Genomic DNA, 27,671 nt, shown 5'->3' on the forward strand with positions numbered 1-27,671 from the left:
CGCTACCAGATTATCTTCTTCAAATATCACTCTGATCAATTTATCTCTCTGCTCAAGGTTCCACCAGTGATGCTCCATTTTCTCCTTATGCTTCATAAACTGGATTACAGAAAATCTCAGGTAACAGAGAGTTGTGCTAGGGGCTATGAGAAGCCACAGGATAAACATGCCTTATCCTCCTGAAGTCTAAATTTTGATCAATGTTAAATGGTTTAAATTTTAGAATATTAATTCTTGTTAAAATCAATCCGTGCAAATTAAATGCAGTAGGAAACAGAATTACATGATTTTAATGACAGATGATAAATTTTAATGACAAATGATAAATTGTGTGTTTGTAGTGAGTGGCTTTGACCCCACAGCACTGATGATATTCCACTGCAAAGTGTGAGAAGTAGTAATATACACCTTCATAGCTTGACTCAAAAGATCTTTGCAATATGGTCCCAACCTACTTTTCTAGTCTGTCCATTCCTAAATTCCCTTTATATAATTCAAAGCCTCGTCGAATCAGACATATCAATGTTTCCCATACAGGTCCCATCTTTCCTCTGTCAATAAATGGACTCACCTGGTTCCTTCCTCTTGAACTGTTCTAAACCACTCGACCACCGACACCAACACTCACACACATTGCATGTACTTTCCTTTGGTCTAAATTCATCCCTGTCTTACAGCTAGAGTCTTGATGATGAATTGATAAAGAGAGGTATGAAAGGTGACTTGAAGGTTTTTTTCATTGAGCACCCTAATGTAGAAAGCTATGTCTTAAGCCATGTTAGAGATAAATAAACAAATAGATATATTATTTGTCATCAGTGGAATCAGCAGTTCAGGGGGGAGCATTGATTAAAGAGAGGTTGGATCTCTTTGGAAGGAATAAGGTTTTGTGAAGAAAAGCTCTCTGAATGATTCCAGGGCAGAGAGGAATGGCTATGTTTGACTGCAGACTGCTTTAGGTAGAGAAGAAGTTGGGGACGTGGTCATTTTGGAAAACCTTTGCAGATGTCTTTGGAGTTATATGGGCTGGAACTAAGTCAGGTAAACCCCCTCTTAAAATAGTGGGTGCAGGGGCCGACCTTGGGGTATTTGGGGAGTTAACTGGATGAGGAAGTTTTTGATGCTTGTGTGACTGAACACTGAGGCAGTCAAAATTTAGTTGAAAAAACCCTAGATAGACCCAGTTATAGACCAAGGTCTGACTTCTACAAATTTTGTGACTTTAGGTAAATTGACTTTCTGAGTCATAGTTTCATCATCCAAAAACTAGAAATGATAGTAGGGATATGAGTCAAATTAGGTGATCTGTTTATATATAAAAACACTTTGTAAATTTTAGTGGAGTTTCCCTGTCTGTGAAATGGAGATAATAATATACCTCCACAAAGGTTATGCTGAGGATTAAATGAGAAAGCCATGCAAATCATGTACAAAGTGTTTGAAAAGATGATGCCAAGGGGAATAGGTATTAGTCATCATTATCATGATCATTATTATGACTACTTATATTCTACACCCATGAAAAGGTATGATTTTATTATGGTAGCATTTTGATTATGGTTTTGCCACTAATTTATTGTTTAGGGTTTTAAAGGAGTAGTATCACGACTCCCTTAACCCCTTGGCAAAATCTTCATCTCAGAATTCAAGTCCTTAATTATTAGAGATTTTGACAATTATCTTTCATTTGCATAGTGCTTTGTTTATTTCAAAGGGCTTTCATAAATATTTATCTCATTAACTCCTGATAACAATCCTGATCATTAAGCAGGGTGAGAGTGACAAACACCAACTGGGAGATGGACAAATTGTAGCCGGGAGCATTGTTTTACGGCCATGGTCACAAAACAAGCTTATGGAGGATACAGTGGATCCATCTGCTGCTGTTGCAGAGACCTCGCAGAGTTCCGGTTTATGCCTCTACTCATCCATGGCTGCCCTTTGGGGGAGCTTCTGGAAGACAGGTACTAAAAGAACACCGATGCCTTTTAATTTTCCGCATACCAAGTGGTGTTCAAGGACATCGGAGGCCTTGTTGACTACTTCTCAAATTCACTTTTTAAAAGCTCTAAAGACGTCTTTTTTGTTTTTGCTTGATGATTCTGAATATAGCAAAAAGATGTAATTTGTTTGAAAGCTTTCTACAGCATCAGTGTAGGAGCTCCAAAAAGCGAGTTAAAACTTTTGCAATTGCAGGATTTACAACAGAATATTAAGAGGGATTATCTCTGGGTGGTGGGATTAGAGTAATTTTCCTTATTTTTTGCTTTTTTGCTTCTCTGTACTTGCTGCTTGTTTTTTACTCCTCATTAAATTTTATGTAAAAATAGCAATTATGTTAGGTTGGCAACACTACCACACTTTGGAGCTGGTGTACGTCCCCTCTACTTGCTACCTGGGTGACTTTGGAAAACTTCCTTCACCTCCCTGTATCTCAATTTCCTTATCTATGAAATATGATAATAATAACACACAGCTCACAGAGTTGTGAGGGATTAAAAGAAATAACATAAAGATCATGGCATATGATAGCTGATCAATTAATATATATCTACCACCACCCTAACCTCTTCTTTCCTACTCTTCAAACTTATAGTAGTTTTAGGCTGGAAAATAATTCTATGTGGAATAAAATATACACATTTGCAAAACTAAGTGAATGCTTTAAGGTGACTAATTACCCAAATCTCAATTCTTTCCCACATGTCCTTTCGTGACAGACTCTTACAAGATAGTCTAATTAAATGCTATGTGGCAAAGAACAGAGAAGCCTGCCAGGTTATCATAGACAGGAGGCTATGAAGCACTGTTTGCAAAGACATCCTTAGCAGTGAGGAGACGGAAGGCAGTAGCCTGTGCAGTGTGGAGTGTCTGGCTTTCTCCTGGGACAGGCCAGAATTCAGGCATCCCGGGGTCCCGTGTCTGCTCGCTTTGGCCCTTGTTCAGATCACTCCGCCTAATAGGAAACTGCGGCCTCGGTTTCAGAGCTTGGGCTCAGTGTAGGCAGCTCTCTCTAATTGGTTTATGTCATTCTTTAGGAATTTCTTTTCTTTAAAGTTGGCGACTTGAAGCCAGACTGTGAGAAGAGATTCCGTGACACCCATATCTGTTTTGTTTTTCCCCAGGTTATAAATGAGGTGTTGTGGCAGCTCCTCTGGCAGTGTCCCTAGATTGGCTCCCAATTTCCACAGAGTTGGAGGCCTGGGCTGTGTGGATGGGAGGCCCCCATCTTCTATCCTCACCTTCGCACATGGGGAAGAGCCCTGGTGGCAAAGTGCCTGCAGGAACCAGCCACTTTCCTTTTACCCTCTGAACGTAAAACCTAGGGCCTCCAGATCTGGGGCCTGGATAATTGAAGAGCTCTTTCATTCCTGGTGAGGGTTTGGCTGAGGGAAGGTGGGGAAAGATGTGGCAGGAAAGGGAGCAAAGAAATGTCAAGGGTGGGTTTGCTACAACACAGACTCTTCAAACTCAGCAGGATGGGGAATAAACCCATATTCCTCCCAGACCTGCACTGACTCTTCTGGTTAAGGGCACAACTGTCTTCTCACTCGCTGAGAATGAAAACTTCAGGGCCATCAAAAAGCTGAGAGAAGGGTGCACTAAACAATTTTTCAAGGATATTTCCAACTTGAGGTCAAGAACCTATTAGCTTTGACTCTGAAGTCTACCTCTTCTTTGTGTGTCTGTGTGTGATGATTGTTCCTTATTAATATTAAAAAAAATATTTCTCTTAATGTTCTTTTATTCAAATTCTGTTTGACTAATATTAATATTGCTAAAATACTTTGTGCAGTAATTTGCAAGGCATATCTTTTTCTATCACTTTATACTCAGTCTTTACGTGTGGTTTTGTTTTAGGAGGATTTTTTATAAGCGGAACATAGTGGATTTTACTTTCCTTCTTTGTTTAAAAAAAATTGACAATCTCCATAATAGAACAGTTTTACCTATTTAACTTTTTTTATTTTTAACATCTTTATTGGAATATAATTGCTTTACAGTGGTGTGTTAGTTTCTGCTTTATAACAAAGTGAATCAGCTATACATATACATATATCCCCATATCTCTTCCCTCTTGGGTCTCCGTCCCTCCCACCCTCCCTATCCCACCCCTCTAGGTGATCACAAAGCACCAAGCTGATCTCCCTGTGCCATGTGGCTGCTTCCCACTAGCTATCTATTTTACATTTGGTAGTGTATATATGTCCATGCCACTCTCTCACTTTGTCCCAGCTTTACCCTTCCCCCTCCCTGTGTCCTCAAGTCCATTCTCTAGTAGGTCTGCATCTTTATTTCTGTCTTGCCCCTAGACCTTTTTCTTTTTTTTTTTTTAGATTCCATATATATGTGTTAGCATATGGTATTTGTTTTTCTCTTTCTGACTTACTTCAGTCTGTATGACAGGCTCTAGGTCAATCCACCTCACTACAGATAACTCAATTTTGTTTCTTTTTATGACTGAGTAATATTCCATTGTATATATATGTTCCACATCTTCTTTATCCATTCATCTGTCGATGGACACTTAGGTTGCTTCCATGTCCTGTCTATTGTAAATAGAGCTGCAATGAACATTTTGGTACATGACTCTTTTTGAATTATGGTTTTCTCAGGGTATATGCCCAGTAGTGGGATTGCTGGGTTGTATGGTAGTTCTATTATTAGTGTTTTAAGGAACCTCCATACTGTTCTCCATAGTGGCTGTATCAATTTACATTCCCACCAACAGTGCAAGAGGGTTCCCTTTTCTTCAAACCCTCTCCAGCATTTATTGTTTGTAGATTTTTTGATGATGGCCATTCTGACTGGTGTGACATGATATCTCATTGTAGGTTTTTCTTTTTTTTGCGGTACGCGGGCCTCTCACCACTGTGGCGGCTCCCGTTGTGGAGCACGGGCTCTGGACGCGCAGGCTCAGCAGCCATGGCTCACGGGCCCAGCCGCTCCGCGGCATGTGGGATCTTCCCGGACCGGGCACGAACCCACGTCCCCTGCATCGGCAGGCGGACTCTCAACCACTGTGCCACCAGGGAAGCCCTCATTGTAGTTTTGATTCGCATTTCTGTAATGATTAATGACGTTGATCATTCTTTCATGTGTTTGTTAGCAGTCTGTATATCTTCTTTGGAGAAATGTCTATTTAGGTCTTCTGCCCATTTTTGGATTGGGTTGTTTGTTTTTTTGATATTGAGCTGCATGAGCTACTTGTAAATTTTGGAGATTAATCCTTTGTCAGTTGCTTCATTTGCAAATATCTTCTCCCATTCTGAGGGTTGTCTTTTTGTCTTGTTTATGGTTTCCTTTGCTGTGCAAAAGCTTTTAAGTTTCATTAGGTCCCATTTGTTTATTTTTGTTTTTATTTTCATTTCTTTAGCAGGTGGGTCAAAAAGGATCTTACTCTGATTTATGTCATAGAGTGTTCTGCCTATGTTTTCCTCTAAGAGTTTGATAGTGTCTGGCCTTACATTTAGGTCTTTAATCCATTTTGAGTTTATTTTTGTGTATGGTGTTAGGGAGTGTTCTAATTTCATTCTTTTACATGTAGCTGTCCAGTTTTCCCAGCACCACTTTTTGAAGAGGCTGTCTTTTCTCCATTGTATATTCTTGCCTCCTTTATCAAAAGTAAGGTGACCATATGTGTGTGGGTTTATCTCTGGGCTTTCTATCCTGTTCCATTGATCTATATTTCTGTTTTTGTGCCAGTACCATACTGTCTTGATTACTGTAGCTTTGTAGTTCTTTTTTTTATTATTATTATTTTTATTTTAATATTTTTGTTACTTCCTTGTTCCAGGTCTTGCGATTCCTTCACGCAGAGGCTCCTAAATGATCTCATTTACTTTTTACTCTCCCAAATCCAACCTGCCTCTCAAGTTTTGACCACTTAATCTTCTTTAAATCAAAGCTGCGGTTAAGTTCATATCTATACTCTTATGAAAAGCTTTCCTCAGCTCCCAATTGTTGATAGGATCATATCTTACAGGATGGGGATAAACTCATTAGCCTAGTTTTCAATATGTTTTATTACCTGACTCCAGTCTATTTGTCCAACCTCTGGGTTGACTTCTCCCACGTATACCAGGCTTAAGTCACACTGGAATACTCAACATTTTCTGTGCAATGTTTGACAATTTCTTCTGGGAATATGATGCAATATTCTAAGTACAAGGGAGTAGCTGGATATATGAAATATGTGAATGTCTCCCTGTGAGTTTAACCTTCCCACCAGCTGGTTCTGCCCACGGGGGACTGACTGGTGATTTTAACTGAAGTTTAAGTTTGTAGAGAAGGATTAGTGTGAAGAAGATTTGGGATTCAGTGTTCAGACTGTGTTGCTTCTGCAACAGTGATATTTAAGATCCTACAGATGGGAAAAACAAAACAAACAAACAAACAAAAAAGAAAAAAGCAAGCTTTTCTTGGAACTACTTCTAAAGAATGTAATAATCAGATTGATGGCATAATATCACCATATGAGACAGTAAAATTTGTGCTTGGGACCCATTTTACTTCTTGAGTGGGGGAGACTGAGCAAAGGTAGAACTAGAAGGATAAACTAACATTACTGAAAGACTCTGCATCTTACACGATTTTTGCAGGGAGTTTGGCTGGGTAAAACCTACTGCCAGCCTGCCTCTACCCGCTTTGGAGAGATGAAGAGTAGGCTGTGTATCTTAGGGGGAAATACATAGGCCTTGAGGTCAAATAGACCGAAGACAGTAATTCACTACTTTCAACTAGGCTTTTTGAACAGTTTGCATTTCAATTTCCTCATAAATCTAGAAAATGATATCTGCTTTGAAAGATTGCTATAAGGTGTACAGGCAATGAATGTAAATGGTCTGATTAATAAGTAGCAGTCATGTTTCTTATCATACCAGGCCATGACTTACCAGAGAGAGCTCTCTATGTACACACTACATGCTTCCATGCAGAACATGAATGTTCCCCTTTTCTGTGTCATCCCCAATCATTCACCTCACACACACACACACACACACACACACACAATGGGGGCAGTGGAGAGAGAGAATTTCTCCCTTATTTTAGCGCAGGGAGCAACTGGTTCATGACTTAAGTGTAATATTAATATTGACAGTTCTCAATATTCATCTTGCCTAGGGTGAGAAGTAGAAAAACTCCGACACTTTCCCACATTCATGCCTTCGTATCATGTCTTTCTATTTGGAATGACCTTTCTCATCTATGGGTATCCACTTCTTCTTATACCTTCATGTTCCAATCGCTACTTCTTTCAGTATTCACTGATCGTTAAGTCAGTGGTGAAATCTCTCTTTTTGCTTTTCTTTTCATGGTTTTCTCCTCCCTTCTTTCTTAGACCACGTATGTCTTTCCCAGTAGACTGTGAACAGCCTAATGCAGAGGACTTCCCTGGCTTATCTCCAGTGAATGCTGCTGGGGCAGTGTTTGGACCAGTGAATGCTGTTAGGGCAATATTTGGTCCCACTGAGCCCACGTTTGCTGAATGAATATTATTGTTGCTAAGATAGAGTTCAATCCTGTACATCTTTAAAACTCGATCGTCTCTATGGCTTTAAACGGAAATTCATCTTTGTTTAGTATTCAGTACTTAGTTAACATAAACTCTGTTGGGCATCACTCTGATTACAAAAAGGGCCTTGGTCTCTTTGTCCTTTAAATTATTATGAAGAAGCTACTTTGATACTCTGAGACTCATTTCTTCTCTGCTGTCTGTAGAAATATGTGGGGATATGGTAGAAGAAGGCTGTAGTTGGACCGGAAGCATCTTTAGGGGATTCACGTATGTGCAGATTTTAATTTCAGTGATTAGAAGTTCCCAAGGGTGCATGCTACTGTATGAGGCATGATGCAGGATTAATTAAAGACGATGCTCAAACTGTCTTTGTGGCTCTTACAGCATTTTGGATAATGCTCATAATACAAATGGAATTAATTTTGCCAGACACTGAAATGTTTTGCCACTTCCTGATTATGTTGCGGGAAGGTGATTTATTTGGTTTCATTTTTAAACTATCTCTTTTGTTTTTAACACTTAAGTCATTTCTTAACCTTTGGCCAGGTTAGGAGATAGGAGACCTATCTATCAATCTATCTATTTATCTATCAGTGTCACCTGTTTGAGGTTCTATCCTCCTTAATTCAAGAATTAGTTCTAAAATGGAGGTACATTGTATGATAAGCTGGTAATTCAATGCCTGTCTTGCCATGATATAGCATGTTGAATTCCTTTTGCTTTTGCCTTGAGCTTTTAGCCTACATAAGTCATCGGAAAGGCTTGTTTGTTCTGCCGTATAGTTTCTGATCAAAAACTTCTTTATGAAAGACCAGGTGCCAAAGGTGGAATTTAACTATGAGTTATATTTTCCATGTCTACTTTCTCCAAAAGTCAATTTGAAAAATCAACTTTTCACAAGATATTTTAGCAGCAGCAGGTGTGAAAAAGACTCAGGAATTACAAACTGTACTTGATGGTAAACTCCAGGTAAGTCAGCCGTGTGGTAAGTCACCAGCACGGCTTATGTTGTTGTTGGATAAATTAGCAGATATACAGCCTCTAGAAAAAAGGAGAGGGCTGTCATAGTGTATTCCACAGTGCCTGAATCACTGTTGGAGTGTTGTTTTCCTTTCTTGGCCACATACTTTAATAAGGGCATTGAGAAACTGGAACATATTCAGAAGAGGGTAACTTGGCTGATCAGGGATTTTTGACCTTGTCAAGTGAGGAATGGTTGAAGGAACTAGGTGTTTGTTGTCATTGTTGTTGCTTTAAAACACACACACACACACACACACACACACACACACATACACAGAGGGAGATTCTATGATAGAAAGTTGTATCACTGTCAACATTTGAATAATCTTCAAGCAAACCTAATACAAGTCAATTTTCTTGATGAAAAATGAATTTTCTTGAGGGTTTCTGTTTTATAATTCCATTATATGGTAGGAAAACTGTCTCAATTTTAGCATTTGGATTTTGCCTTGAACTATAATAGATTACCAGAAGAACCCTCTTCTCTTACATACCTGCCTTGCAATTATGTACAAACCATTGTGCCTTCCACCAGCCAACCAAGACCCCTGCCCTAGGTCCTCACTGTAGATAGCCCTCCTTTGATCCTTATCTAGCTGTGCCCATCCCTACAGGGTGAGGAGCATTTAGGGCCAAAGGGCTATGCCCACCCATAGCCCATGTCCCTCCCTCCCAGCTACTTCTTACTAGGACCAGTGGTATTAGGATCACCTGGGAGCTTATTAGAAGTATAGTCCAGAACCTCGGGGTCCACTCCAACAACTGAATCAGAATCTGTGTTTTAACGAGTTCCCCAGGTGATTCAAATATGTATTACAATTTGTCAAGCATTGTTTTAGACCATGCTCTGGGTACCTGAGATGCTAGAATTCTTGGCCCAAGTGGCCTTACACCTGCTTTCAGGGCTCTTCAATGGGTTTGTCCTCCCAAGAGCATACCATGCTGCCAATGGACATGTACTTAGGCCTGAGCGGTGACCAAGAGATGACCATTTAGGAAGCACAGCTATGGATGGAAGTTGGAGAGATGGGCTAATCGTTCTCACTCATGTATGCAAAGCTGCCACACTGACGGAGAGAAAACAAGGATTGAAATAAGAGGGAGGATCTCAGTTCTCTATCTGTATTGTTGCTCTGGGCCTGGGTGGAAATATAAAGCTCTGTGGTAGAGGTAAATCTTAAGTAAAAACAAAATCATAAAACCAAGCTCATATGTATGCAAAACAATACTATTTCAACATGAAGATAAATCAAAAACCCCAAGTAAACCCTACCTCACTTACCTCAAAGCAAATATACACTGTGGAATGTAGGTAAATCAGTTCTATTTCAGGAACTGTCTGGAATTTCTTAACTTTGTACATAGCTTAGTATTTTACACCATGTTCCTTCTTGGTCACACACCCTCCCCCATCAAATTATGATTTGGCAGATTTTGCAAAAATGCAAAAGAAACTAGCAGGAGGGCAAGAGATTTCAGACTCTTCTTTTGATTTAATTTACAGAGCTCTGCTAAAGGAGTGCTTTAAACCTGTTTTGAGAAGTACCAGGCACTCTATATATAACCCTACAATAGTTCTGCAAGGTAGGCATTCTTATCTTCACTTTGCAAACCAGGTAACACACTATGAGGATTAACGTGACTTCCCCAGACCATGTAGTAAATGAAGACACTGAAATTTGAACCCAGGTCTGTATCCTCTAAACTTTATGACTTCTTTTAGTACATCAAAGTACCTCATTAAATACCATGGGGTCTTTTTGTTGTCTGAGTTTCACTTGTGATAGGCAGAGTATATTCCTTTTGGGCAGGGATGGAAGGGGCCACTGAACACCCAATTCTTGCTGAACAGTTTAAACGGCTCACGTTGACCGTGACCAAGAGGGAACGTGATGTTCATTGTGACTACATTTTTGTGTGGGAGTTAGAGATGGACATTTTTGCTTTGTCCACAAAAGGTACTGTATTAAATACCATAAATAAACTTCCCGAAGAAGTGTTTTCATAAACTTAAAGGGAAAAATAAATAAGTATATGACATTCAGTCTCTTGAAATTTATTCTGTTTCAGTTCCCCCAAACTGGAAAAGCGAAACGTTTGCAGCCATCGGAGCATGATCCAAGGGGCAGTGTTAGGAGAGGATCTGGGTTTCTGCTCTGTCAGTCAGTCTTCTCTGCCCATTGCCTTTCTGGGCAACCCTGGTTGTTTCCCAAAGGGCCATGGAGAGGTGGGCCAGGAGTTTGCAATAACTGGTCTATCTAATTGCCCTTTTATGTATTCCAGACAATCTACTCTCAACCTGTCTTGAGAAGAAATGAAACAGATAAGATTCAAAAAATGTTTTTCTCAGAAGAAGCTGTTTTTTGGTTGTTTGTTTTTTTAACTTAGCTACTCTGTGCTTGTTGAAACTTGGTTATTTGGGGGTGCTTAAAAGTAACTTCCTTTTAAGAAAGGAACAAAAACTTACACAAGCCTGAAGCCAATGCAATTTGCCAAATATACCAATTGATAATAGAGGGAGTTGCCTCAAAATTGTTTCCTTTATTGTGTGGCATTTTTTCTTGGTAGCTCTGCAAGAGTTAACCTCTCCTCTGTGTACATGACAGCCTCTTGGCACAGAAGGATCCCAATATGGGACTGGCATGCCAGCCTCAGCAGCACAGTGCTTTCAGAGCAGGATCACAGATAGACTACCTGCACACAAAAGTACAACCCCTTCTGTTCTGGGCATTTCTCTAAAAATCTCATTTTATGTATACCTCAGAATGGATGGATTCCCCAATCTCCCTTAAACAAACAAAAATCAATTCAAGAGCTCATTTTTAAAACTATGAAATTCAGAAATGTAGACTAACGAAAGGAAAAAGCAGCGGCCAGATCAATCTAGTCTGAGGGATGAATATTTCTGTTGTGTTGTGATTTGTATTTTTAACAGTAAAGACCATGGGTCTATTCATTTCAAAACTGGCTGGCCATGAATTACAAGGCGGATATTGTGAAGGCAATGGCCATGGTTTGGACATAGACTCTATTCTTAAACAGTTCCAGTTCATCTGATGATATAAGACAAATATTCAGAATACTTTCATGTTGGTGAAATGATCACACATGCTGTAAGATAGGCTCAGCAAGTTGAATTGTTTGGTTGGAGGCTTGAGGAGTTCTGGCTTTGAATATTGGAAATGAATGCTAGGACTCTGCTGTTTGAGGGCTTGAATGTCATGCTGGGCAAGTGTTTCGAATTTGATAGGCATCTGTAAGTGCCTTTAAGTTTCTGAGCTGGCTGGATCAGTACTGTGGAGAAAGGCAGAGGGTGGGTTAATTTAGATGAAGAGAGAGTACAAATGAAAATGTGAGCTCCAAAATGACTGTCTTTCTCACTTTGTCCAGTTTACCCTTCCCCCTCCCTGTGTCCACCTAGAGGAGTGGGATAGGGAGGGTGGGAGAGAGCTGCAAGAGGGAGGAAATATGGGGATATATGTTTATGTATAGCTGATTCACTTTGTTATACAGCAGAAACTAACACACCATTGTAAAGCAATTATACTCCAATAGAGATGTTAAAACAATCAAATAAACAAACAAAATGACTGTCTTTACATTGGCTTACTGGGGAATGAACGACTGGTTGGGATAAATGTCTCTTTTTTTTATTGATTGATTGATTGAAATATAGTTGTTATGTAACATTTTTATATTGTAAAAATGTTGTGCTACTTTCTGCTGTACAGCAAAGTGATTCAGTTGTACCTATATATACAAATCTATTCTTTTTCAGATTCTTTTCCATTATAGATTATTACAAGATATTGAGTATAGTTCCCTATGCTATACAGTAGGTACTTATTGTTTATCTATTTTATATATAGTAGTGTGTATCTGTTAATCCTAAACTCCTAGTTTATCCCCCACCCTTCCCCTTTGGTAACCATAAAATTGTTTTCTATGTCTGTGAGTCTATTTCTGTTTTGTAAATGAGTTCATTTGTATCATTTTTTTAGATTCCACATATAAGTGATATCATATGATATTTGTCTTTGTCTGACTTACTTCACTGAGTATGATAATCTCTAGATCCATCTGTATTGCTGCAAATGGCATTATTTCGTTCTTTTTCATGGCTGAATAATATTCCAGTGTGTGTGTGTGTGTGTGTGTGTGTGTGTGTGTGTGTGTGTGTGTGTGTGTGTATCTTACATCTTCTTTATCTCTTCATCTGTTGATGGACACTTAGGCTTCTTCCATGTCTTGGCTGTCATAAATAGCACTGCTATGAACATTGGGGTGCATGCATCTTTTTGAATTATAATTTTCTCCAGATATATACCCAGGAGTGGGATTGCTGGATCCCATGGTAACTCTATTTTTAGTTTTTTAAGTACCTCCATACTGTTCTCCATAGTGGCTGCACCAATCTACATTCCCAACAAAAGTGTAGGAGGGTTCCTTTTTCTCCACACCCTCTCCAGCATGTATTATTTGTAGATTTTTTGATGATGGCCATTCTGACTGGAGTGAGGTGATACCTCATGGTAGTTTTGATCTGCATTTCTCTAATAATTAGTGATGTTGAACATCTTTTCATGTGCTTCTTGGCCATCTGTATGTCTTTTTTGGAGAAATGTCGATTTAGGTCTTCTGCCCATCTTTGTTTGGGTTGTTGTTGTTGTTGTTTTTGATATTTTTTGTAGTTTTGAGTGTGCCTGTCAGGGACATATTTTCTCACTTAATTAAAGCACTCCCCACTGATTCTCCAGTAGCTTCTCATTAGCTTTTTCTTCTTCTTCTTTTTAAAAAGTATTTATTTATTTATTTATTTATTTGGCTGCACTGGGTCTTTAGTTGTGGCACACGGGATCTTCGTTGTGGCATGCGGGATCTAGTTCCCTGACCAGGGATCGAACCAGGGCCCCATGCATTGGGAGCATCGAGTCTTAACCGCTGGACCACCAGGGAAGTCCCATCTTAGCTTCTATGTTAGGATTAGGCTGCTCCAGACCTTTCACAGTCCTGATCAACCACCTAACCTCAATCTTACCACTTATGTAGCCTTCTTCTGGCCTGTCTCCCACTACCCTGCTGACTCGTATGTAGTCAAACTGGAAATAGATAAGAGCATCATAAAAATACAAATCATGACACATACACTGAATTTCTCTGTTTCTCTCCCCAACCCCAACCCAAATGAGTCTTTGCTCTCATGATTTCCTCTGTCTTCAGTGCACTTAATGCTATTCTTTTTCAATCACCTTCTTGACTTATCAAAGTCCTCATATCCATCAAACCCCAGCTAAAAGACCATCTACTTTACAAAACCATTAGACTGCTCTGAGTTTCTTGAAGACTTGTTATATGTTCTTCAAGCTCTTTGCATGGTACTTGGTACAGGGTTGAAGGTCATTAAACATGTGTTAAATAAACGAAACCTTCTTTGATTCAACTCTAAGGGATTGTTCCAACCTCTAAGTCTTATTTACAATTTTATCCAGAGCAATTTCTCTGGGCTTTATAGAGGAATGTTAATAGGGATTTGCTCATAATGTTGACACTCAAAGCAATTGTTAAATATTGTGGGAGTTACACTCTAAAAGGTTTGAAGGAAGGATCAGAATATGAGGCTCCTTGTACAGAATATCATAACGCCAGTCTACCAGGGTATGTCTCTAAGGATGACAAAATGTCATGTCATCTTCATCAGTGGCAAGCAGGTTATCATTTTTAATCCTGGGATCACAATTTGTTTCATTCTGACAAGCATGGAGCTCCAAATGACCTTCTAAAACATGAGCATTTAGGTGCCCAAGACTAAAAGAACCATACAGTTTCTTCTCCTTTATCTAAAACTTATTTGCCCTCAACCTTATGGGATTAGCTTTCCATTTAAGTGGCATCTGTGAAACCAAAGCTTTTGCTATAAAATGGACACATTTCCCTTTAGGAAAGGGACTGAGAAGGGTTTTTGTTTGTTTGTTTGTTTGTTTAGTTATTTGCCCATGACTCCAATAGTAACACATTCCTAGTTAACCTGTCAGTAGGAGTATAGAAATAGCAAATTAGAAAGAAGAGCTCTGGAGTCAGGAGTGTTGATAGCAGCAGGAAATGACAGCCTGATGGTGAGAGAAGAGAGAGCTGTTATAAGAACTAATAAAGTTAGCAGTCAAGAATGTTTTAGAACTTGAGTAATAGCCTTACTCTTCATATACAACAGTTAGCTTTCTTAAAGGAAAACGTGAGAGGATAGGAAAGAAGTATGGAGGTTTAAGTATTAATCTAGGTACTCTTCTAAATTTCTGTCTCTGTTTTGGCAAAGTTAATGGGTGAAGGACATAGGACATACATGAATAATAAATCCCTTCCATGTCTTAAAGTCTGGGGTTCGTGATGATTTTTATTAAGCCATAAAAGAATTAGTTATTTTTAATATAAACTGTTTAAGAAAGCAAGAATGTAAGTTTTAAAATGATATCCATCCAAATAATCCATTCGTACAACTTCTGGAAAATAAAAAATTTCTGTATGTCATTTAAATGAAACCCCATAGTAGATAATCCTTGGCTCTTTCTGGTCAGAAATGCTGGATATGTGCATAGTTGAGTGTCTTCTAGAGGGTAACTAATCTAGAGCCTTCAGTATTTTATAAGAAGGGTGTCTTAGTCTTTTGGGGCTGCTGTAACAAAACATCAAAGACTGAGTAGCTTATAAACAATGAAAATTTCTCTCTCACAATTCTGGAATCCGGGAAGTCCAAGATCAAGGTGCCAGCAGACTCAGCGTCTAGTGAAGGCCTGCTTTCTGCTTCAAGTATGGTGCCTTCTCTCTGTGTCCTCAAATAGCGGAAGGGGTGAGGGACCTCTCTGGGATCTCTTTTATAAGGGCACTAATCCTATTCATGAGAACTCTGCCCTCATGACCTAATCACCTCCCAAAGGCTTCACTCCCTAATTCCATCATCTTGGGCATTAGGATTTCAACATATAAGGTTTGGGAGGACACAAACACTGTGAAAACATAACAAAGGGAAATGAAGATCCAGAGATAGTGTGCCCAGCTCTAAGCCACACAGAAAGTTAGCATTGGTGCTAGGATTAGACCCAGGTTTTAGTGACTGCCAGTTCAGGAAACATACTGCCATAACATGTAACATGCTAAGGATGGACTCATATGGCGTTCAAACTCGTAGGCATCCTAACTTGGTCTGTGAATTTATTTATTCATCTATCATCATTAAAGAAGGAATTATTAAGTGATTGCTATGTACCTGGCACTATAAGTGTCCATGTTTTTTACTTTATTCTAAGTATTTGCTGTGAGCACACACACACACACACACACACACACACACACACACGCAACAACAGCACTGTGAGCCATGAAATCTTAGCTCATCAAAGGTCATCCTTTGGTTTGGACCTCAGTCTTCTTCACCTCAACCCTGAATGTGACCACCTCAAGGACAAGCACATCTAAAGTTTCCCAAGCAGATCAACTTCTCCTTTAAGGACCTTCAGCCCTGGAGCTTCCATACATTTTTTCTGTTACCCTTTTTGTAATTATTCACCCTCACTTTCTCTGAGTTCTGCTTTTGTTTTCACCCTAGGTCTTTTATTCTGCCGTTTAAGATGATTTCTTCTTCTTCTAGGAGGAGAAAGGTCAGGTCTCAGCAGCCGTCTGAGAATTTCTCTTAGCCATTAAGTTATCCTTTGGCTTTTTGCCTAATAATATACATTATTAATGCACATTAGTTTGGTCTTTCTGCACAGATATTAATTTATTGGGACAGAAAAGGATCTTAGAGATGATCTAGTTCAACTACCTGGTTTCACAGAGGACCCTTGGAGCCCAGAGAGAAGAAAATGGTTCAAGTAACTCGGCAAGTGGGTGGCAGATCAATCCGTTGAATGCAGGCTTCCTAATGCCACACAAAGTTCCACCTCTGACACCACACTGCCCCTGAATTCTCTCTTTATAGACACCGCTGATCTGTTTTTAACTTTATCACTCACCTCTTCCTCAAGGAATGTAACTCGCAGAGTTTCTTGGTTACCCATGCCAGTAAATGGTTAATCGCACTGAGTCCAAGGCCCTGGAAACTTCTGGGAGGGAGCCAGGTGAGCAAAGAGAGCAGATAAAGGCAGCACCTGCCTTGGGTTTGGAACAGCCTGGGGACACGGAGAGAATGTAAACACATTCTGCAAATCTTATTGTCTGACTCTGTGCCAGCGTCTTTTGGGTTCTTGTCATGGAAAATGTTTCCTCTGAGGTCATTCATTGAACAGAGGAGCCCTGAATACCCTCCAGGGTGCCAACCCAGTCCCCCCTTTTGTCCAGGTTAAGTAAGCAAGGGACTAACGTTTCATGGGCCTAGAAGGCCCACCTTTCAACAATACAGGCTGGGAGGTAGGGAAAAGGAGCCATTTAGAAAATACACTGTGCTGTTCTGAACTGCTCTCTCCCCCTGGCTGCCCGCCCTCCTCCTTCCTCCTGTGCGGCCTCCCTCTGTTTGCTCACCCATACTTACAAGCACACGCCCTGCGTTTAGAGCAAGCGTTAATGTCTGTGCTTCCTCATAAATCTCGGTTTGCTGCCTGGAGCTAGGTTTTTAATTCTGTGGTGGAGCTTTGAGAGTCGAGAATGAGTAGAAAGGAGGGGCAGCGGATGGATGTAGTAATGGAAGCTGCTATTGCTCCTTCCGGGGAGCTAGACTCCTCATTTGCTTCTTTGAACAGGTAGTTTATACCTCAGCACAGCATCTGTGAAGGCCAGGATGGAAGGAGAGGGGGGCGTCGTGGGAAAAGATGTTGGCTGTCTCACACTGTGCAAAAGGATGCATGGCTTCTCTCCGAAGAAAGAAAAATGTGTGGAATGAGCAAATGAACCCAGACTGGTGACCGGCTGGCATATTTTTCTACTTCAGCTAAAAATGACTTCAAGGAGAGGAGTCTGACAAAAATAACTTTTGTCTCACAAAGTTTGTAATTGAAGAAAGTTTTCCCTTCATTGAACTTGAGCTCCTCTTTGTGTTGTTAAACCGTATTTATTTTCCATGATTGGTCCTTTGGCACTTGTTTGATAGCTTCTTCTGTGTAAGCCTCATCGCTTCAACATGGCTTTGCTTTTCTGGGGTAGGAAGCAAATCTTCTACTGGGCTGCTGTGATGGTTTAAAGTAGTAATTGCTTGGGCCTTCCACCCTGCCAGCAACTGTATTTGAGTAGAATTTTGCATCTGAATCACTGAGTAAAACGTGTAATTAACATGACTAAAGGAAGAACTCTGGTCTTTGAAAATTCTAGTCCTCAGTTTATATATCTATAAAATGAAAGAATTAGAAACACACCTCTAAGGGGCCTTCCAACTCAGTCTAGGATCCTAAAAATCTCCAGCTATTACTATAAACCCTCTTCCTCTACCAAGTTCTTATGAGTCCTAATGGATCCTTTCTTTTACTTCTATACCTTTCTGTGAGGTTTTGAAATTTATCAGAAGTGAAGGGTACATTAACCTTTTTGCTTCCACTACTGTGACAATGGAGGCCAGATCCAGCTGGTGTCTTTGAGGATAGAAAGTGCGCACAAAATAAGTTGCAATAGGTGAGCTCCTCTACTTCCGTAATGGGGCCGTCAGGTTTCTATGTGTACCTGTTTAGGCCTGGGAAGCAGATAATAGTAAAATAGGCCCAGAGATCATTAGAGCATGGGCATCTGGAGTTCAGGGATTGGGCCTTATCCATTTCTCTACTCCAGATAACACACTGCACAGAGAATGTGCTAATTAAATGGTGGAATTGCAGATAGACAACTTAGGAATGTTTCAGAGAACCAGCTCTAAGGTGATTTAAAAGATCATTTTTAACCTATTATAAAAGTTTTACAGAACTAGGCTTATTCAGTCTGAAGAACAGAGAATTGAAAGGGTGTTTTAAGGTGAATGAGAGTCTCTCTGATGGATTTAAGTTTAAGCAGGAAATTATATACATCAATACATTGATGGGAAACAGAAGCTGAACGCATAAGAAATACCCTGGGACTCAGAATCAGATGAAAGAAAGGGATTAATAGGTGAAGCAGAACATAGAAGCTTCCAGCACCTCCTCTGTGCTAAAGATTTGCTCCTCTGGTTTTGTCTATGTCCAGAGATCATGGTGTTTATCCTCCCTCTTTTTATTCTCTTCCACTAGTGGTTCTTGACTTGATGATCTGATTAAACCTGGTCGTACTTTTTATCTTATGTCCTGTTAACTTCATCTATTTCTATCAAAAACATTTAAAAATTGCTTATAAGTGTTGAATAAAATGAAAAAATATATAAAGGCTCTAACAGTACCCAGTAAGCATTATGGTACATAATAGGGACTTAATGTTTGCTCAGTCGGACAGAGCCTTCCAGCATACAAAACATTTTTTCATTCATTATCCTCTTGTCCCTCACGAAATTGTTGTTACCTGAAGATGAGAAAGGTGGTGTGAAATGCCCAAAGACACAGAGCTAGCGAAAGCCAGGGTTTACACTCAGAGTATGATATTGGGAAGAGAGCTACCAAAAGTCTTTCTTTGCTAAATAATTTGATTTTGGCATTCTTTACCTGGGACTATACTCCCACATTGATTAATTTGCCCAAAGCAGCTCAGCGAGAAAGACCCAATCTTCTTACCCTGACAACATAACATTTTTGTAATTTCCCCCTACCCTTCTAGGGCTAACTTATTTTCCTATAATCTCATAATTGCTATTGTTGAGCATATATAAAAATTTACAGTTCCTTTTGAGACAGAGATTTTCTTTCTGACCTTTAGCTAGGATCCCTGGGCAGGTTTTTTGCCCACAGATCATGGCAGGCTCCGTAGGGCAATTCTTTTAACTCTGTGTCTATTGGAAATAAAGCCGGCTATGTTGTGTAATGGCAGGAGCTTCACTTTGAATGTATTTTGTGACTATAGCCCAGGATGGTGAAAAGAACCCTAACTGAAGTCTTGAGAGACCAGGGCTCTCACCAGCTCAGCCCTGCCTGCTGAGATGCTTTGGGAAAGTTTTTGTCCTTCCTGAGTCTCAATTTTCTCATCTCCACTCATCTCCAGAAAGAAGACACTGGGCTATAGCTTCCAGAAGCCCTTCTAGCTCTGACATTCTACAGTTTATAAACCTTAAACTACTCTTCCACCACATGGTGGCTGATTTGTGCTTTTTCATGTTTGTAAAATAGCGTGGTAGGTGCTAAAGTTTCTGAGGAGTGATGGGATAATACTGGGTGTAGGCTTTGCAGCAGAAGATCTGTTCTGCTTAAGGAGGCTATTTTGATACCCCTAAATTACAGAAGCCATAATCCAGAGGCTTCTTAGGGATCCTGTATGTCCTTGACAGGGTGAATGCTAGCAGCATCATGACTAGCTGTCTACACCATTTACACAGTTACCGAAGTCATGGAATATCACCACATCGAGACACCCTGAAGGACATATGGGGAAACTGAGATTCAGAAAGAGAAATGAGCTTGCCTATAGTCGCATAGTCATACAGCATTAAGTGTCAAAACCAAGACTAACACAGCACTCCCTGACCTCCTGTTCACTGCATTTTTTACTCTACCCTTGTCACCTCGGATGACCACTCTCATGGTAAGCACGAGTAACTGTTTAATAAAGCATTCCCAGTCATAAAGGGAACTATGTTCTCTGCAGTTGCCCTAAGGAGACATTTGACAGAATATGATAGATTTTTATACGACTCTAGTACTAAAAGTTTTGCTGAGAAATACCACCTTAGTTTTACCTTTGGAGAGACTGCGTGGTTGTAGATTTCTCTTCCCATCTATCACCTTTGGAGCTCAGGAGAGAAGGTTGGCTAAGCTTGTATGTTTAGAAGTATACTACATCTCTGAGAAAGGGCATTGCCACGCTCAAATTGATTAATTATTTAGAAATAGGGCCCCTCTTGAATTTCATGCTTAAACTTCATTTGAGGTTTCCCTAAAGTGAAAGATATAAACTGTATTTACTAGGAAAACTACCTTGGAAGATTTTCACTGCCTTTGAATAAAAGCAAAATTGCACCCAGCACATAAATTGACATATGAAGCGTAAATAATTGTATCGTGCAAGTTGTTTTAAGGGACTCAAGCCAGAATGCTCCATTAACTAACATGCTAGAATATTCATTGAGCTTAGGGCTTATTACCAGGCCAGTGGAAAAAAAAAAGAATGAAGGAAAGTACGGGGGGGGGGGGGGGGAGATAAATGTCAGTATAGCAGCTGGGGAAGATAAATGTCAGTATAGCAGCTGAGAAAATGAAGGGTTAGAAAGGGAACTTTAGAGGTATTTATGATGTTTTTATTTTCCTCTCTCTTCTTTTTCTTTCTTTTTTTCCCCTTCCTTGGCAAACGATTAAGTACAAAAAAGGTGGGTATCAGCCTTCAACTATAATCATCAAGAATCTGAGAACTGAGCAGCAGAATGAGCCAGGCTCTTTTCTTCTCTTTTGAAAGAAGAAGCTGAGGAATCAGCCCGTTGGGGTGTTATATGCATACGTGTGAGATTGTGTTTACAGACATTTCTACACGGATAAACATTCAGAAACCACAGTGACATTCCCAGAGGAATCCTGTCTTTAATACAGGAAGTGACAGCTTTGTGAAGGCATCACAATTGAGCTCTAGTTTTCCCTTGAGGTCTGGTTCTTCCTTCTAGATCCCAGGATTTAATTTCTAGAAGAAACGAGACCTCTGTGATGTTCCATGGGTCTGCTTAGAATTACAGGCAACTTAGTTTTAAAGCTTGTCGAATACAAAGCACCTGAGCTAGGCTTAATCTCCAGGGACCTCTTTTGCATTCAGAGATGTCTAAAACCATAAACCATAAATTCTGATGGGTACATGCAAAAGCAGAGGCCGCAGAAATTACAAATTTGTTATCCAGTGTGGCCACATTCCCCTGCCACAACTTTCCTCCCATCACCACTCCCAAGCTGACTTTCTCTTGCTCTGTACTTGGGTTTACCAGATGACCAGGCTTGCGCTGTAACAGACGGTTACCGCCTCCTACAAAATGTGGGTCAGGACTGTGACCAGGCATAGTCTTCCTATGAGCTCTGACGTGTTTGTTGCTGCAATTTTGGTAGAAGGAATGTGTGCAGAGAATAGAGAACCATGAGACATAGAAGCTGAGGTCACAGGGTATTTTGAATTGGTCATCAACCCTCTTAAAGATCAGGCATACCCTCTTGGGAAGGTCCCAGTTCTTCCCAGTTCTTGGGAAGTCCCAGTTCTTTTCTCAGTCATTTCTTGCTTGAGTTTACTGCTTAGTGGATACTGTAGTTGTAGTCATCTTCCTTCTCCTTGAAACTGTCTCCCATGTTGATGATGTCTTCCATGTTTCAGTTCCTGTCCCACCACCTTGACTCTTCCTTCTTCCTTCCTCTTTTAACTTTGACCACCAGAATATTGGCATGAGTTCAGTATCCATATTTCCAGCCATGGCCTCTGTCCAGAGCACCAGTGTCACATTTCCAACCAGGCATTTACCCACAGAATTCTCAACAACATCTTGAACTCATCATGTTTGAAACCAAATCCACACTTTTCTTCTCACCTCCTAAATTTCCTGTAGCAATTTAACTAGTTGGTCAGCCAATTATCTCAGCATCAAGAGAAAGGCTGACTGGGGCATTACCTTCCCTTCCCACACTTTTCTGTTTGTTTTAATCTAATGAAAATGGCTAATCTAAAGAAAAACTCCTTTCTTGCAGGAGACAAGGAGAAGGCCTTAGGATCTACCGGGGAGGTCCAGAGCAGCAGTCACTATTATCCGGTTGGAACCCGTGGTCCACTGAGGTGCCTTACGCTACCTTCACTGAGCACCCTATGAAATACACCAGTGAGAAGTTTCTCAAAATCTGCAAGGTAGGAGACGGCTTGGGCATCACTCTCCAATCTTTAGCTTTGTTGGTGAAGCTATGTGCTTTTAAACCATGTATTGTTAAAAAAAAAAATAAGATACAACCTGGGGTTTATATAGATAAAAACTATAAAAGTTTATAGGACTTTTTCAGTAAACAGTAGAGATGTTTTATATTTGAAAAAATATCTATAGCAATATTTATAGTAACCATACCACCGCTGTTTCCTCTTTGCTAATCTCTGAGCAAAAATTGTAGTGTAATATTGTTTTAAAGTTGCAGTAGTATTGTTTGTCTGTGTTTATTGCTTACAGGGTACATAAAATTTTCTGTGTATAATTAAATTCGAATTATTTTATTCAAAGAAGGAATGTGGAATAGTGTGAAATATGAAGTCAGATATGGCTCAGTGGTCATGTTTAAGTCACTTTTTTTTTCTGGGACTTGGTAGTCTCATCTCTAAAATGGACACAGTGAACAACTGCCCTTCCTCTCAACCTCACTGGGCCATTGTAAGGTTAAATGGGATAAAGCATATATAAATGTTCCGTAAATCGTAAAGCAATTAAGAGTTATTTTTAATGCCTTTAAATTTCATCTCCCCGAGTAAATTTAAAATTCATCAGTGGCAGGGAGGTCCCCTTCTACTATTGTTTCATCTTCCCTAGGGAGACTTAAGCAGTCCTTGGACACTCTGAATAGTCAGGAAGTGAAACAGCTGGAGCTGTAAATGCAGTGAATTAGCAACCTGTGTACTTTCGACAGAACCAGATGTTCACATAGGAGTGTGCTTACGGCCTAGAAATTCTTGCCTTCTCTGTTCTCTCTAAGTTTATCTTTATATGCTGTCATTCACTTCAGAATAGCATAACTTTATTTGCTATAAATTCAAAACGTGACAGTCTACATCTAAAGTCCTTCTGTGGTTGGATGGCATACATTGCATTTCTTGCCTTATTTTAAACACATTTATTCATACAAGTGAATATGTATATGTACAAACAAATATTTTTAATTGGTAAGTTCCCTATTTTATGAAAAAGGATCTGAGGCAAAATGTATGTGGTTAGAGACTAGATGGGGCCTCTGTTCCCCCTAACCTGTAGGTGAAGTTGGGTTGAATCCCATTCTGCTCTCAGCAAAGCTCAGTTGTCCTCTCAAGATTTATGCAGGTGTCCTCAGGGGCTTCTGGTCTCCAGGTTTGCCTCTGACACCAAGCTCTTGCAGGCACTAAATTAGTTCTTTGTATGGATCATTTTGCTAGTCTCCCTGTTACACTCCTAGTTCACAGTACCTCAACCCAGGCATCAACATCAGCCCCTAGCCTGACTCTTAACCACCCAAAATCAACAATAACAAAAAACCAAAATGAAAACCAGAAAGAACATAACACTGACACAAAGGCATTTATGTGAGAGTAGACTCACTGAGGACTTCTGGGAGATAGAGTGGGAGTTTACATCACAATAATGCCCCCAAATTCAAATGGAATATCTGTTCTCCTTATTGTTAAAAGACCTTATTAATAATAATGCTCAGATACGTCGCTTCATAATCTCCTCTCCTTTTCTCTCTATCCTGCTCTTGTTCTTCCCCAAACTCCTGTTCTTTTTCTCTTTCTTATTAAAAGTGCAGTCATTTATCTGTTTCTTTTTTTTTTTTAACACTTGTTAATCCAACTGAAAGAACTTAATAATGTATGTTTCCAAAGCTATTTCCTGCCTTTAAAGGAAAACTGGTTCTAATAATTCATTTAATATATATTTTGAAGTAGTAGTAATTCTTTTTATTTTAAGTCAAAAATAAATACCAACTGCCTGGGTTATTACGTCCATCACTTCCTGGGCAAAGTCTTCTCTTATTTCTCATATCTGGTGTGTTTAAGCACTTGTTCTCTCAGTGTCCTTTGCTGGAAGAAATTCAGGGTAAAGGATTAAAAAAGAAACTGTATGAACTACAGAAATATGCCACTGCATTACTCTAATACTTGATAGTGCTTTATTGTTTTTCTGCCATAGAGAAATAAAATTAAATAATTTGAAAGGAAGCTAAAAAATAAAATATCAAAAGGGGAATGGAACAAAAGGGGGAATGGAATAACTGTTCCCCAAATGCCCATGAACACAATTAGCAGACTGGAGCATTAAGTTTTGCCCAAGACTTCCTGTCAGCCAAGGCTAAAGGGGAAACTTGATGTTCATATAGCTCTCCTTGGATGGAAGAAAGAGCAACAGGTGTGTGTGTGTGTGTGTGTGCACATGCATGCATGGGTATGAGCACCATGAGTGGTTGGTTAGTTAGTTGGTTGGTTTCCAGTCAATCAAACTACTTTTTGAATCTGTTAAGTGTATTTTCTTTAAGACTTTTCTCACTAAATTATTGTTTTAAAGTCTTTATTTCGTTCCTGAAAACAGTCTGGAACTTTTATTTGCCAAGCCATTTCTCAGTTAAAGGCCACCCCGAGTCCCAGCTCCCTAAGAAAACAAGTGATCTCAGTCTGGGATATGAGATGATGACTACTCTGATCCAGTTCTTTGTGTCTTGGTTTCTCTTTTGTTGTTGGTTTTTATGTCACAAAGTTATTTGTGTTCAGGACATTTTCCAAAATGGGCTTTGATTAATATTCAGTTTTATTAATGTAAAAGTATAAATAAGAAGAACAGTAATTCTGGGGCTATAGAATCTTTTGTATGAATATTTTGACATAATAAGATTTTAAAAGGGTGATATAAACTAGTTTTTTCATTTCCCCTATGAATGAAATAGGAAAAAGTAGAAGAACACGGGGGAAATGCATAACTAAATAAAACACTTGAAGCAATTTAATTCAATTTAGCAAACCTATTATGGCAGAGGAGAGGGAATCATGTACAGCTGACATATCCAGTCAAAAATTTCAAATTATTTAATCTAATTGAATAACTTATTTTTAGAAGTACTTTTATAAAATTCATTTTTTTGTTTTTACTCAGTCTTTTCTTCTACAGAACCTGGACTCTCTCTATTTAACAAATGTCTTCTGGTACCTAAAATGTGCAGCTATTCTGATTGTTGTTAAGAATACAAACATAAATGAGACAAGATTCTTCCCTTTGTGGAAGGCATTGCTTAATAGAGGACGCAGATAAAAATGCAAAGATTTTTAAATAAGTGCTAAAGAACTGAAACAGAGTTTGGATCAGATGAAGAGAACTGGAGATAGTTGAAGGTACGTGGAGTACCTTAGAGACAGACAGTTTAGCCGGAGTTTAATCTTGTATATTTCCCACCATAATTGTATTGGCTCAGATGATAGGTATAAGGACCTAAACTAAGTTAGGAGTGCTAGGAATGGAGAGAAGATGAAGAGATTTTGAGATATTCAGGGTATCAATGGAAGACGGTAACTGGCATGATATGGTAGGTGAAGGAGAGGAAGAAATCAAAGATGACATGGTCTGGTTTGGGTAGGTGATGAGTCCATTAATTTGAATGAGGAAAACTGAAAAAAGAGTAGGTTTAAAGGTTCAGTTGAAGAAATGCTGAGTTTGAAAGGTCCATGGAATGTGGGGTTGAGTTGGTTGCCAGGCAGTTAGAAATTTAGGTCTGTCCGAAGCTCAGGAGAGAAAGTTGAGCTGTTTATATAGGTTTCATACCACACAACACCGGGTCGAAGCTGAGTGATGGGGTTGATTGGTCAGAAAAGTACCTGAGGAAGAGGAATTAATGGAAAAAAATTGCATTCAAATTCATATTTATACTATCTCTAAGTCCTTCAGCACTGATATAAAAAAATCACTGTCAAATTTATGAAATACTAGGTCAAAATACATTACTTCTTTTACCCATCTCACTAACTGTATATCACTTCTACTTCCGGTAAGTGTGATGGTCAAATGGCTTCTTTCCAGACATTCTTGCTTATCTCCAAGTCTTACCAACTTTTTTCAACTTGTACATGAACATACTTTGCATTACTCATATAAAACAGTTGTGAAAATAATATTTTTGGTATTGATTTTATATTACAAGACATAAAATGATCTCATCAGTTATGTAATTACACTTTATATTTATTGATTACAATTTGCACGTGTTCATGTAATTCAAGTAACAAAAACCCTTTGAGGGCAGGATGCTATCTCCACTTTAAAAGTGAAGGTACTTAGAGTGACTAAGTGAATTGACTGAGGTATTATAATAATAACTGTATTTCTACGCGCAAACAATTTGCAAATGCTCAGGGGAATAGTTAAAAACCAGAAAGAACTCTGTGTGTGTGTGTGTGTGTGTGTGTGTGTGTGTGTTTATAGTCTTTGCTATGATATAATATGATATGATACTTTACAACAAGGTTAATTATTCTCAATTGTTTCATCCACTTTATATTTGCAACTTTTAGCATTATCTTTCCCCTTTTAACCATTTGTAACAGAATCAGTTTTGTTTGCCCAACGGGCAGCAAGCCAAACGCTTAGGTGCTGAGGTTTTCAGCAGAGAAAGGGTTTATTCACAAGGCAGCCAAGCAAGGAGATGGATGAACAGATCTCAAGTCAGCCTCCCCAAAGACAAGGGGCTTGGGATATTTATAGGATAAAGAAACAGGGTGGTCTGAGGCATGGGGAAAGGTGATTGGAGGCAAGAAAACACTGAGGTAATCTGTGTTCTGTGCGGGCGTATCGGATTTACATTCTTCTTCTTAGGGTGCTTATTCAGAAAATGATGGTGTTGGTATAATCTGAGGGTGGAGTTTTTGGCCTTCTGACATCAAAAGGTCTTCCTCTGGACCCTTCCACAGTGGAACGGTCCGTGGTCTCGACCAATTTGAACTGGACAAGACTAGCTCCATGTTCCTGAAAAACAACTCAAGCCACCATTTCTCTGGCCACCCATAAGTTAGAGGCGTTATCTATAGGGGGCAGTTAAAGGAATCTTGCGATATATTCTCTAACCTACATGAAGCTTGGAGGGCATGCAATTGGCAGGAACAATTAAAGACAGCTTAGTCAATGAAGGCAGGTTACAGAATAGTATTTATTAAGCAAGTTTTAGTTCAAGGGATCTAATTGATGACTGCCCTTGGTTTCACATTGTCTTGCTGGATTCTTAAGACCGTGTGGAGTCTTGCTGAGAGGAACTAGTGATTGAGCTGTAGAGCTGTAGAATAATAGTGAATGGATCGTGGATGCTCTATAGCTTAATCAAAGTGATTTACAGACCAACCCTTTTTACTTTTGTCTGGCATCTTTCTCCTTATTTTCAAG

At 39.4% G+C, this 27,671-nt stretch overlaps 1 protein-coding gene across 1 annotated transcript in view; it reads left to right on the forward strand.

Moving 5' to 3' along the window:
* Positions 1–27,671, forward strand: part of TPRG1 (tumor protein p63 regulated 1) — a 144,868-nt gene that overhangs the window by 109,698 nt on the left and 7,499 nt on the right. The window contains exon 5 of the mRNA XM_004278486.1: positions 22,279–22,432. Coding sequence (XP_004278534.1) covers positions 22,279–22,432 — 154 coding nt within the window. The remainder of the gene's footprint in view (positions 1–22,278; positions 22,433–27,671) is intronic.

The sequence above is a fragment of the Orcinus orca genome, chromosome 5 (genome assembly GCF_937001465.1).
Source record: "Orcinus orca chromosome 5, mOrcOrc1.1, whole genome shotgun sequence".
Lineage (NCBI taxonomy): Eukaryota > Metazoa > Chordata > Mammalia > Artiodactyla > Delphinidae > Orcinus > Orcinus orca.